Below are 13,110 nucleotides of genomic sequence, written 5' to 3'. Positions count from 1 at the left end.
TCGGATTGTTCGCTGGGTGTTTTTGGCCCCGGATCAGTGAGGAGCGCTGGGGGAGTGTTTGGCGGCTCCCCCAGCTGACCCACTGGATGCCCCTGGTTTGGCTCCGGTATCTTTTTAAAGTTTTATTTAAGCTTATTTACAAACAAACAAACAAACAAACAAACAAACAAACAGGTACACACACTTAGCCCAAAAAACCAAAGAGAGTAAAGGGAAAGGGTAAGAAAGAAAAAAGGATGATGTACCACACCCATTTGACTCCTCTCCACCAGCACTCGTCATCTTTGAGTCATTTAAGTTCTTATTTAAATTGCATATCATTTATCACTGTAATTACTTTTTATAGTACTATTATGGTATAACATCAAGTCCCCTTACAAGCTTAGTCTAAACATATCAGCATGTTATCTTTAGAGCAGTGTTTGTTCATCTCTTATTCGAACCATAACCATTGTGCCTTTAATTTCTGGTGTATTTGATATCTTATTACAGTGGTACCTCAGGTTACATACGCTTCAGGTTACAGACTCCGCTAACCCAGAAATAGTGCTTCAGGTTAAGAACTTTGCTTCAGGATGAGAACAGAAATTGTGCAGCGGCAGCAGGAGGTCCCATTAGCTAAAGTGGTGCTTCAGGTTAAGAACAGTTTCAGGTTAAGAATGGACCTCCGGAACGAATTAAGTACGTAACCAGAGGTACCACTGTAATGCAGTTAATTTTGCCAATTCTATAAACTCTGTTAATTTAATTAACAATCCTCTTTTGTAGGTATGCTATTTCCTTTCCAGTTCTTTGCAAGGAGTATTCTGGCTGCTGCGATTGCATATAAGAATAGTTTTTTCCTTTCCAACTATGCTCAGCAAGAATATCTTGGGGGTTTTTTCCTATAGATATTCTGAGCATCTTTTTTAATTCTTCATGGATGCAGCTCCAATTTTTTTTTTTTACTTTTTCACATCCCCACCATAAGTGCATCACAGTACCCTCAACTTCCTTGCACTTCCAGCAAAGGTTGGGTTTGGTCTTACAGATTTTGGCAATCTTCGATGGTGCCATGTGCCATCTATAAAACATCTTCATCATGTTCTCTTTTATAGAATAACAGGCAGTGACTCTTAAGTCAATTTTCAATAGTCTTTCCCACTGGTCTTATTCTATTGCATGTCCGATATCTTGGGTCCATTTGAAGTGCTTCTTTTATTTGTTCTTCTTTTTTGTTACTTCCTAATAATACGTTTTGTAATTTTGATTTTTCTTTTTCAAAGCCTGATTTTTAATCCAAGGTAAAAACATTATTTAGTTGATGATATTGGAGCCAGCCCATGAAATGGTACCTAATTTCTTCAAATGTTTTCAATTTTAGCTGGCCCTGCTCTTGTCTTACTAGCTGGTTATACGTTGCCCAATTCCCTGACATATTTATTTTTTTAACTGAAAACTCTTCTAATGGTGACAGCCACCATGCTGTATACAGTTCCAACAAATGTTCACACCACTTACCAATAAAGAGCTTCTAATGATGTGATTCTTGAAGCCTTTGTGGACTTTTGCCTTGTTGTAACCTAGGTAGGCATGCCACCCAAATCTGTTGTCGAAACTCTCCAAGTCCAGGATACCTCAATTTTCCAGCAGAATCATTTTGATCTCCAAAATTCTTCCCCAGAAAGATAATTTCAGTCTTGGCCAGATATCCAAGTCTCTTTCAATTTCTTTCCAAGTCCTTTTATAATTACCTTCGAACAAATTTAAATTTTTCATTGTAATCTCTATCCCCAAATATTTAGCTTTTTTCACTACTTCCAATGCTGTTCTATCCCCCAATTCCTTTTTTTCCTGATTCTGTAGATCTTTTTTTACCATGAGTTTTGTTTTTAGTCTGTTGAGTTTAAACCCAGAGACCTCACCATACTCCATTATGGTTTCTAGAGCTTTGGGAATACTCTTTATTGGATCTTCTAATGTTAATATTAAGTCGTCCGCAATGGCTTTTAGTTTGAAGGGCTTTCCCCCCAGCGATATCCCTTTAATTTCTTCTTCCCTTCTTATTTCTGAATTTAGTATTTCTAGTATTAGTATAAATAATAGAGGAGAGGGGGAGCAGCCTTGTCTCGTTCCTTTTTCTATAGAAAAATGAATTGTTTTTTCATTGTTCATGATTAAGTTGGCTTTTTGTATTTCATAGATGGGATTCTCCCATTTCAGAGAAGTTGATAACCTTTTTTAGGAATTTCCAAGATAGATTAAATTCCTAGGGGTTTATCTCAGTGAAGACCTTACTTGGAAAATAAATACAACCCAGGTGATTAATAAAGCCCAACAGAGACTCCATCTTCTCAGAGTATTGAGAAAGAACGATGTCAATCAACTCTTGATGATCTCCTTCTACCGATCCACAATAGAAAGTGTCCTTTCATACTGCATCACGGTGTGGTACGCTGGGATTGACATCAACTGATAGGAAGTGCTTACAGAGGGTGGTAAATGCAGCACAAGATATTATGGGCTGTCCCGTGGATGAAATAGCGGAAGAACGTTGCCTCAGGAGAGTGAGGAAAATTCTCAGGGATGATTCACATCCTGGCCGGCATTTCCTGCCCTCAGGCAGAAGATATAGAAGCATGATTAGTCGCACCAACAGGGTAAAGAACAGCTTCTATCCGTGGGCTGTTAGGCTGCTGAATGAAAAGATAACAACAGGGCAACTGAATTTCGGGTTTGGTGGGTGTGCGTCAGTAAACGAGGAGAATTAAGGCTAAGGGAGCTGAGTGGGGGGTGCTTGTGTAATCTCACTGTATACAAGTTGTACAAATGACAATAAAGTATTTCAATTATCAAAGGTCTTCTCTGCATCAACTAACACTGTCTGTGGATTCTTGTCATTGTCTTGTTGGGCTGTATATGTGATGAAGGGGAGCCATACTGGGGTGAAGGCATCTTCTTCTTTTTGTCCCCATGTCAGTTTCAGTTTATTGGTTAGCTTTTCTAGAAAGACTAGAATGTGTGGTACCTACATTTGCAAATGTGCTGTTGGTCCCAAAGAGCTTGGCAACCCTGTTTTGCTACCTTGGCATGTGCTTTGGTAACACGTGTACAGATGTGGCCAGAACACAGTTGGAAATGATACTGAAACTAACCTCAGAAGAGTGAGGTGCAAGTATGAGATGTGTATCTTCCATAGGTCCCATGGCCTGTGTTTCATATGATACACCTGACCATTAAAGCATCTCTTCTTCTTGGCTGCCTCATTATCTATGTGTCCGAAACACAAGCTGGGAAATTCTGTGTTGGGAGGAAGTGAACCTGCAAGGCCCTTTCAAGCTAACAGATGTTTTGGAGGGTTGCAAGATATGCTCAGTCAGAAGCAAGGCAGCACATCCAAGTTCTTCTTGGTTTACACAGCTGGAAAGAAGGTAGTTCCACTACAGAGCCCCTCTGCTACGAAACCTAGAAATTAGAGAAGGGAAGAAGGGAGAGAGGCTTTTCAATAAGAAGGTTGGTGTTTGGGCTGACTCCCTGGCATTTGAGGTTTATAAAAGGGCCCCACCTTGCATATTGTTTTTAATATTCGGTTGGAGGCCGCCCAGAGCGGCTGGGGAAACCCAGCCAGATGGGCAGGGTATAAATAATAAATTATTATTGGAATGCCATTCACTGGGACTCACAAGTGGGGAGAGTGGTTGCTGCATTCAAGTCCTGCTTGAGGGTTTCCCATTTGAGCATCTGGTTGGCAGCTGTGAGAGCAGGAGGCTGGACTAGATGGACCATTGGCCTTATCCTGCAGCTTCTTCTTATGTTCTTTGGCTTGATCCAGCAGCCAGGCTTTACTTGCATTCTTAAATGGCAAGATCTCTTCTGGAATCTTGGAAAGAGGCAAGGCTTGCCTTCGCAGACCCGCATTGTGAAGGGCTTCATATGGCCTGATGTTGTTTCAGCTTCTCCATAACCTAGCTGATTTTTTTTGTAGGTTCTCCTCCACACCAGCACAGGGCTAGGTTGTGGAAAGCATTCTCTCCTTGGTGCCAAAGTCAGTGGCATTTAAAGTCAAGATAATGAGTGCATTTAAATTATCCATTCTGTTTATGAACCAACAGCAAAGGCAAACGTGGTTCTAAGGCTCTCCTTCATTGCAGCCTCTTTGTTCTTCTCACTGGTTCCCTTTACTCTCATTAACACCCCAGTCAGCTTGACATTTCATTAGAATGATGGCTTGTTTATGGTATGCAAATAATACCTAAATTATGCATGGGTAATTATGAATTTATGCACCCGTTTCCTGCCTTAGCATAAGGACATGTAGAATTTGTTTCATTTTAACCTGAGCAAGAGACATGATGCACAGAGGTGGCTGGTGGTGGGATAAGGAAGAGGTATTCTTGGGGTGCTTTAAGCTGCTGTGCCATCCCAGGAGCAGAAGCCTGCAGGCACCCAACCCCGTGTTTGCTGCATTCTTTTGGTTCCTTTAGCTAACAGATTCTTAATTTTCACCTTCCTGCCACTGGAACACTGCGTCCTGCCATTTGCCAAGCAGTTCCTGAGTATGTAGCGCCTTTGGTGATCCTTGTGCTGCCCTAGATAGAAATAGTTTTGAGCATCCTGAATGACAGGTAGGCATCTATTCGGCTGTGTCTTATAGGCTGGCAACCAAGCTAGAACAATGAGGGATGTGCCTTGCCTGCTTTGTACTTCTGCAATCAGAGTCAGAGGAGGACGTCCAAAGAGGGTGTTTTTTAGCAGCCCTGCAGGGATCAGGCAAGAAGAGTAGGTCCTCCAGCAGGATGAGCTGTCAGGAGGACTTGGACCCCACTTCAGACTCAGATAAGAAGAGGAATTCACAGTGTTGGCAACAATGAGTGGGAGAGAGACCTCACAGGGTTGTTGTGAGGATGCAGGAGAAGCATGTAAAACACTTTGAGATCTTTAGAAGATAAAGGTGGTGCATAAATGTAATGAATGAATGAATGAATGAATGACCATGTTCTCCCCACTTGTTTTTCCCAGCCATGCCCATTTCGTACAGCTATTAATGGAACAGGGACCTTGCTTTGGAAATATACAAGCAGCATTTCCATGATGGGAACCCACGAATCAAGCCAACACTCCAGCTACCTGCAATCCGCTGGCTCCCTCCCAACTTTCAAAGTGGCCCTCACGATTTCATGAGTCAGTGGCACTATGGGGGGGGGATCCTTTTTCTGACAAAAGGCTGTGGTGAAGCTGAAGTGATTCTGCAGAGCACACACTCTCCTCTCTGCTATTCCTGTGTGATCTTTCTTTTTCATAATGATACAAAACCAGATCAGGTGGCTGCAAGAAGGTGAGAGATAAATAATGGAGAACAAGGAAATGAAAGCCATTATCGCTCTGAAGCCAGAGCACCGATTAGACATAAGTACTTTTCCATGGCAGCTGGAAAATGTGGGTGGCTCCTATTAAATTTAATTATACACTTGAGGAGGGTTTCGGGGGCAAAGCTGATGGGGGACTGTATTTTTTTCATTTGTTCATTCATTCATTCGTTGAGGTTGCAATTCAACCCTTCATTGAAAGAATCACAGGGATGTTTGCAAAAACTAATGTAAATACATAATATGTGATAAACAGAATTGTTAAAAGAATTATCGTAAGTTACATAATTAACAACAATATGATGTAACTCATCAGCCTCTAAAAGCCTGAGAAATAAGGTGGGGTTTTACCTGGCATCTAAAAAAAATATTAGGTTGGGGTGAGAGGCACTTCAAAGGGGAGACAATTCCATAGTTGTGGAGCCACCACCAAGAAGGTGCTTCCATGGGAACATCAGAAAAGCAGGGGCAGGTTGATAAAGGAGAATGCATAATAATAGATATATGAGCCCCAGGCCATTCAGGGCTTTAAATGTCAACCTAAAGACATTGAATTGGGCCTGGAAGATAACTGGCAACCAATGGAGCTGTTTGAGAGTGATGTTTATCACATGTAACTTGCTATTCCATTCTGCGCCAACTGCAGCTTCTGGATCATCTTCAAGGGCAGCCCAATGCACAGTAGTTTACCCTGGAGTTTACCATTGTGTGGACAACTGTAATCAAGATATCCATGTCTAGAAATGGCCATACTTGATACACCAACTGAAGCTGGCCATAGACAGTCCTCGTCACTGAGCTCACCTGGGCCTCAAGTGACAATGATACTTTTAGCAACCTATCCCTGAAGTGGAAGTTCAGTCCCATCCAGAATGGCCAACCCTACCAGATCTCAGAAGTGGGAGTCATCTATCTCTATCTATCTTCCCATCCAGCCCATTACTGTCTCCAGGAGCTTTCCTGCCTCTTCTAATCCTGAAGAGACAGAGATAGGGCTGGGTGCTCTCAGCATATTGAGAGCGCTGTATGCTAAGAAATAACATAAATCACACCTAGCTAAAGAGGTGACTTGTTGGACTACATCACCCCTTTCAAAACAAGGAGTTTCACAGTATCCTATCCTGACTCTGCTTTAGCACTTTGGAACTCTCTAGTTTTCCACAAGGAGGTGGAAGCATTGGAGCTGTCATATCTGAAACACACAGGGAGAACTCCCTGAAGGACTCCCAGTCTTCTGCCAGCAAAGCTGCTCAGGAATTTACCTGAAGTTTCTGCGGATTTATTATTGTATTATTATTATTATTATTATTATTATTATTATTATTATTATTAATAAAATTTGTACACCACCCTACACCGGTACAGGATACAGTCAGAATATAAAAATGTAAAATACATAATCAAAATAAAAACCAAAAGGACCCAACACCCTCTCCCCCCCAACACATTTTAAAAGGGCATCAGATATCAATCAGCCAAAGGGCTTGTTAAAGAGGAACATTTTTGCCTGGCACTTAAAGGTGTATAATGAAGGTGCCGGGTGAACCTTCCTGGGCCTCCCCACAAATGGGGAGCCACTGCAAAAAAGGCCCCTTCTTGTGTTAATTCATGTTATGTTCTATATGTTGGTTCCAAAAATAAAAAATAAATATAAAAAAGGAGAATTCCAGGATGCAAAGATCCAAGTTTGGGGCAGATACAGTTTGACGAGAGAACCCCAGCAGAAATTTAAAGTAACAAAACTCACCTTACACAGTTCAGATTCATACATCACAATCAGCCTTGGCACCTGGTTCTGATGTTTGGTCACAAAAATAAGCTCGTGTTGGAAGGCTGGGCAAATGGCAAGTGTTTCTAAGGTCTTGTGTGTTCAGACTGATCATGCCATTTTTGGTTTTGTTCTACATGTTTCTGATGCTTTGGGTGAGTGGCAGGCATAAGCACCTCGTGAAGAGCAGATTGGAGCCTCCGGGTTCAAGCTAGGCTGAAGGTGATGCCATAGAATGGTCCAGCCAGCTGCTCTTCAGCTGCAGCTTCCCAAACTGATGGGAAGGTAGCAGCTCAGGGGTTTTTTGGAGCAGGGAGTGGCACTGGATTGGCCTTCTAGTGTCAGCTGACTTCCTGAGCATAGAGGCCATAGATGGCAGCCTCCAGAATCCCACCCTCTGATCAGAGGCTGCAGGGAACCAGTGGGGTTCCCAGTTCAAATCTAGAAGCACCACTTTATATGGAGATTTCTTGAGCAGGGGAATAGAAGTGATTGTACAGACCCCAATTTTGAAATAGTGAGGCTGTCACTTTTCCATTCTTTTGATTTTAAATGTGCTAGCTCACTTAAACATTACAGTTTTTCCTTCTGCTTTTTAATGAGTGGAAGCTTTTGGTTACTACAATGATAAATTCTCACAAAGTAGGGGGGGAGCCTTTTGTGTGGGATTTGGGGGTGGAATATGCACATTTTAAAATATTGTCCTTCAACTACATGCCCTGCATACGGTTCCTGAGCCCTAGCTGAAATTTGGTTGAATTGCTGCCATTGTTACAGTAGAATGCTCCAAGGGATAAATTTTACATGGTTATTTATTAGGAAGTTATTCCCCACTTTACTGGAAACACATAATGCTCTAAATAAATAAATTGGCTAACCTATTCAGCTCCTGAAGCAATGCTGCAAGAAGCAATGGCGGGGCTGTCTTACTGAGGGGGGAGCACCTTAGCTCCATGGTTGAGCATCTGTTGGTCATGCAGAAGGTCCCATGAAGACTCTCTAGCATCTCCAGTGAAGAATGAGGAGCATTAATCTCAGCAAATAGACTGTGCTGAGCTAGATGGGACCAACAGTTTCACTAAGTATAGGGCAGGGAGTGGGAACCGGTGGCCCTCCAGATGTTGCTGGATTCCTCCAACTCCCAGCAGCCAGCAAGACCAATGGTATGGGATGAATGGGAGTTTTAGTTCAGCAACATCTGGAGGGCACCAGCTTGGTGACGGCTGCCCTACTGCAGCTAGGATGAGTACACAGTGCACGTAACAGAAATAAATGGCATACTCTCCTCTGTTTACCCTCTGCCTCTGTCTCCACTGTGTTTATTTTCAGATCAGAAGCCCCTTGAAGCAGGAACCTGTTTCTCTGTCCTTCACAAGCACCACATACACCCCCACCTCCTTTCACAACCTAAATCACAACCTGAAGGGAACTATATGGGGATCAGGCCTCGTGGCATCCCAGCTACCACCTCCCAATGTAGGATGCCCAGGATCACAGGCAGAAGCTGAAACCAAGGAAACCTTTGTCTTCCTGAAGAAGGTCTTTCCCAGCTGTGCTATTGGGGAAGATCAGCAGCCAAACGTAACAAATGCATGTTATTGCTAGTTAAAATGAGAAATGGCTAATACCCCAGAGATTGAGGTCATGTGCATGGTTCTCCTCTGCCATCATTTCATCCTCAAAACAACCATGTGTGAGAGGTTTTGAGTAGCTTGGGGTCACTCAGTCAGCTTTGTAAGATGAACCCAAGGCTATGTGCAGATCAGTTCTGTGTCCAGGGCAGCTGTCTTCCAGCTCCATCTGGTACACAAGCTGAGACCCTCCCTGCCCGCAGACTGTCTCGCCAGAGTGGTGCATGCTCTGGTTATCTCCCGCTTGGACTCCTGCAAGCGCTCTACGTGGGGCTACCTTTGAAGGTGACTCGGAAACTAATCCAGAATGTGGCAGCTGGACTGGTGACTGGGAGTGGCCGCCGAGACGACATAACACCAGTCCTGAAAGACCTACATTGGTCCCAGTACGTTTCAAAGCACAATTCAAAGTATTGGTGCTGACCTTGAAAGCCCTAAACGGCCTCGGCCCAGTATACCCGAAGGAGCGTCTCCACCCCCATCGTTCTGCCCGGACACTGAGGTCCAGCACCGAGGGCCTTCTGGCGGTTCCCTTGCTGCGAGAAGCAAAGTTACAGGGAACCAGGCAGAAGGCCTTCTTGGTGGTGGTTCCTGCCTTGTGGAATGCCCTCCCACCAGATGTCCAAGAAATAAACAACTATCTGACTTTTAGAAGACATCTGAAGGCAGCCCTGTTTAGGGAAGTTTTTAATGTTTGAAGTTTTATTCTGTTTTTAATGTTCTGTTGAAAGCCGCGGGTTTCACTGTTTACTGTTTACTGTTACGGCTTGGTCTCTCCCACAAACGCGAGACTCTGGCTGTTAATTATTTCAGATTTATTGCTAAAACAACAAACTAGGACGGAGCTCCTCTACTCATCCTCCTCCCCATTTCCGTTTTTTGTTTAACCTGTAAAGCACATTTCAAGCTCACCCTTTCCCTCAAAGAATTCTGGAGATGGCAGTTTGCTAAAGGTTGCTGGGAATTTCAACCTGGAGGATGGGTTGGTGGGTTTAAACTGCAGTGCCCAGAGTGATTTAGGGGGAAAGGATATTGCTTGCAACATAGTCTCCCCAATCAAATGCTCTCCCTTCTACACTCCATTAGTGTGGGGTGGGGCCGAGGAGTGGTTTGTGGCAGAGGCAAGGCATGTTCCCTGCAGCAGAAGACTTAGGAAGGGGCTGGTTAAACGAGACTGTATTTCCACCCTCATTCCATCCATTCATGGCTTCTAAATGTTTCAACATGGAAAGTGGGGAGTAAATAGACAGTGCCTCTAGTGGGGCAGTGAGCAAGTGACATGAAGAAGGCCCATTCCTCTCACAAAGTCCTGAGATTGCCTGGCTCAGCCTCTTGAAGAACCACCGTTCAATGCTTGGAGTGGTTTTCTCTGTAACCCTTGCACCCAGGGCTAGCCCAAAGTGGTGGCAGATCTCCTAGTGCTGATTTCCTGTTCTTCATTCACACATTTTTTCCGGGTGTGTGTGTGTGTGTGTGTGTGTGCGTGCGTGCCATTTTGTAGTTTGCCTCAGGCGCCGAAATACCTTGGGCAGGCCCTTCATACACCAACTGATGCTGGTGGACTACAACTCCCATCCATCCCATCCATATCATTTATTTATGCATTTATTTTGCTTATTCATTTATATGCTGAATCAAAACAATAACACAGATGGCAAGGTGAACTTGCAGTTAACGTTTACTTATTTGCAGCTATTAAAAAGTACTTTACAACCTAAAGTTACAGAATTGTGCACAGTAAACAAAGTGAAATAAACAACAGAAGTAAAGGCAATGATTGTGATCATTATTCCATAAAGGAAAAGCCTTCTTAAAACAGGATTGCCTTGGTCTTGAATTGGTCTTAGAAATTATGGGCATAGCCAAGGGGCCAAATAAATCCTTCAGCAACAATGAAACCAAAGGTTCCTGCAGAAACTATTGCAGACTGAGGATTAAGTTTCGTATTTCTTCTCGCTTATTTTCCACTCTTGAGTCAGGAAACCAGTCTGTTAAATTCATTGGTGTGTCGAAGCTTAGAATGGGAGTCTCAAAAAAGCTCTCCGCATATTGTAGCACATAAATTCCGCAATCGCTATTGTTGTTTTGTTGTGGCACTTCTAGGTATAAACATCTCACAACATGTTCAGAGAAACTTCTTTTGGTACCTCTCCTGACTTCCCACTCTAACTCCAGCCATTCCTGAAGTATTTGGAAAATATGTGATGGGAAGGGGCCCCTAAATGAATTCATGAGCAGAATACAAGGCTGTTTGCAAATAGCAGAAAATTTAACTTTCTTAGAGTATGGATTGCGCTCGTATACAGGCTGCATTAAGCCTGGGAAACAGATAACAGCTAAGACCCAATGCTCATCTTCATTGATGGGAACAAAAACAAAATCTTTTTCAAAGATATCAACATCTTGTGTCCATCCTTTCACTCGCCTTTGCCATTGCTGCTCAATTGTGAGTTGTGAGGTCTCTGGAAAATTTCTACTCTCCTTCTCACTAAGGAATGTGTAAAAAAAGCAACTGAACACATGAGTTCTTTCAGCATCTTCTTTTTTCAATTTTTCAAGCACCAGATATTTCAAATAAAAATCAATGATTGCGTCGTTTAAATATTCCCCTTCATCTAAGCACTGAAGATCCTTATTGGTCACAGCAATACCTCCCAGTGCAGGAGGTGGGGGATAAACGATTCTCTGTGTAGAGTCTGACTCAGATTCATCACTGTCATCAAGGACCTGGTACTGTGTTTTATTCTGCAGCTGCCTTTTGGATTTCGGGATAAGTTTTGTTTTTTTTCTTCTAGAGGTGCCTTCAAGGGGTTTTTGAAAGGCCTCAAGCACACTATTTACTTTTTTAGACGTCATTTTCACACAGAAATCAGGAATGTTGTTCGTATCACCAATATTAGAGATCATTGCTTCAATTATTGAAAATGTATCAGGATCATAGCAGAAATCAACAATTAAAATGATTTCTCGTTCTTTAGGATTTGTGGCATTACGACATTTCCAGACATTAGCTTCCTTCCTGTTCCCCTTCATTTGGGATTCCAGTTTTTGATAGGCAGCAGCTGTAGTTCGCAGGAAAGATACAAATTGGTTGCGTGCAAATCCATATGTCCACTTGGTAATTTCAGCTGCCTTTAAACGAATACCCCTAGGGCCCTTTTCCAGGTTTATCTTGATAGAATTGAAAGAAACAGTTACAGTCTCCACCAGTGTTCTTTTTAGGGCTCCTACTATTATCTTTCCACAATCCAGCTTATAACGTTGGTAGGACTTCTGATGTAAAGGTTCAGCATCTGTTTTTTTGGAGAGAGCTTTGCGATGCTTTACTTGAGCCTTCAACACACATTTGTCATGTGGTCTTTTCCTGCTAGCTTTTCTTGATTTTTCAGTTCTGTTACTGCTGCCAGCCTTATCTTTCTCTTCACCACCACTGAATATGGAGGTCTGATCATTTAGTTTGGATGCAGTTGCCCCCCTCCAGTTGTCTTCTGGTGCTTTTGTAGTGCGTGGGCAAACTGTGGAGCGGGTCTTCTTAATCTTAGGAGGACATTGTTTTCTTTGCGCTGCTGTTTTCACAACAGTTGTTTTTGCGTTAGTGCCAGGATGACAGCTGGCCTGTTCTACTGTTGCAGAGCAAGGAGCATTCTGAACATTTTCACTTCTTTTCTTCTTTCGTTTCGGCATGGCAGGTCCAATCAAAGAAGCGCCTCTGGCCCCTATTGGGAAAACATCACTTTTTAAAATCACCATTTGGACAGAAAGTTCCCTCACTCACTTACACATTGGCTTTATCTTTCTCCCACCATTGTTCCTTTCCTTGCTTGCTGCACCTGAGGCTGACTTAGCACTCAAGGAGAAGGGCAGAAAGGGATGGTGGATGGAAACAGAAATGGCCCCGGCTCAACTGTCCCTCACAAACCAGTTACCAAATTGGGCCTGTAATGGAGGGGGGCAAGGGGCATAGGAAAGGGTGGGTGGGAGCAGAACGTCCCGGGTGACATTCGGTGCACCGCCCGCCCATGGCTCCCAATCCTACCCCAAGCCGTTGGGGGAAGAGGGGGAGCTGCGCCGCTTTACCGGCAGCATCCCCCTCCCCCCTTCATTTTGACAGCTTGGGGGAGGCTTGGGAGTCGTGGGCAGGCGGTGCACTAAATTTCCGCCATGGGCGGCTCGCTATGCCCTCGGCTGCAGGGCGCACGCGCCACTCCAGGCACCAGAGCAGCTGTCCCGCATCTGGGAGCACACCCTCCGCACCACCTGCCCTGGGCAGCACAGGCATATGCTCTGCCGCTGGAGCGGGGCGGGGGGAGAAGGTGGAGCAGATGAGAAGCATCAGCTCCCTTCCTCCCCAGCCTGCCTTCCCTTA

The 13,110-nt window shown here is 43.8% G+C and overlaps 1 protein-coding gene across 1 annotated transcript; it reads right to left on the bottom strand.

Annotated features, from left to right (window-relative positions):
- Positions 1-10,439: 10,439 nt before the first annotated feature.
- Positions 10,440-12,452, bottom strand: LOC128406898 (sentrin-specific protease 6-like). Its single transcript, XM_053374754.1, has one exon. The coding sequence runs from the start codon at positions 12,426-12,428 to the stop codon at positions 10,662-10,664; it is 1,767 nt and encodes a 588-aa protein (XP_053230729.1). The 5' UTR covers positions 12,429-12,452; the 3' UTR covers positions 10,440-10,661.
- Positions 12,453-13,110: the final 658 nt, after the last annotated feature.

The sequence above is a fragment of the Podarcis raffonei genome, chromosome Z (genome assembly GCF_027172205.1).
Source record: "Podarcis raffonei isolate rPodRaf1 chromosome Z, rPodRaf1.pri, whole genome shotgun sequence".
Classification (NCBI taxonomy): Eukaryota; Metazoa; Chordata; class Lepidosauria; order Squamata; family Lacertidae; genus Podarcis; species Podarcis raffonei.
Note: the sequence above shows the minus strand (reverse complement) of the source record. Positions and strands in the feature narration are given on the sequence as shown.

Bases quoted from the DNA above. Each gene is read 5' to 3' on its own strand.
- LOC128406898 (XM_053374754.1), bottom strand. From the start codon at position 12,428: ATGCCGAAACGAAAGAAGAAAAGAAGTGAAAATGTTCAGAATGCTCCT.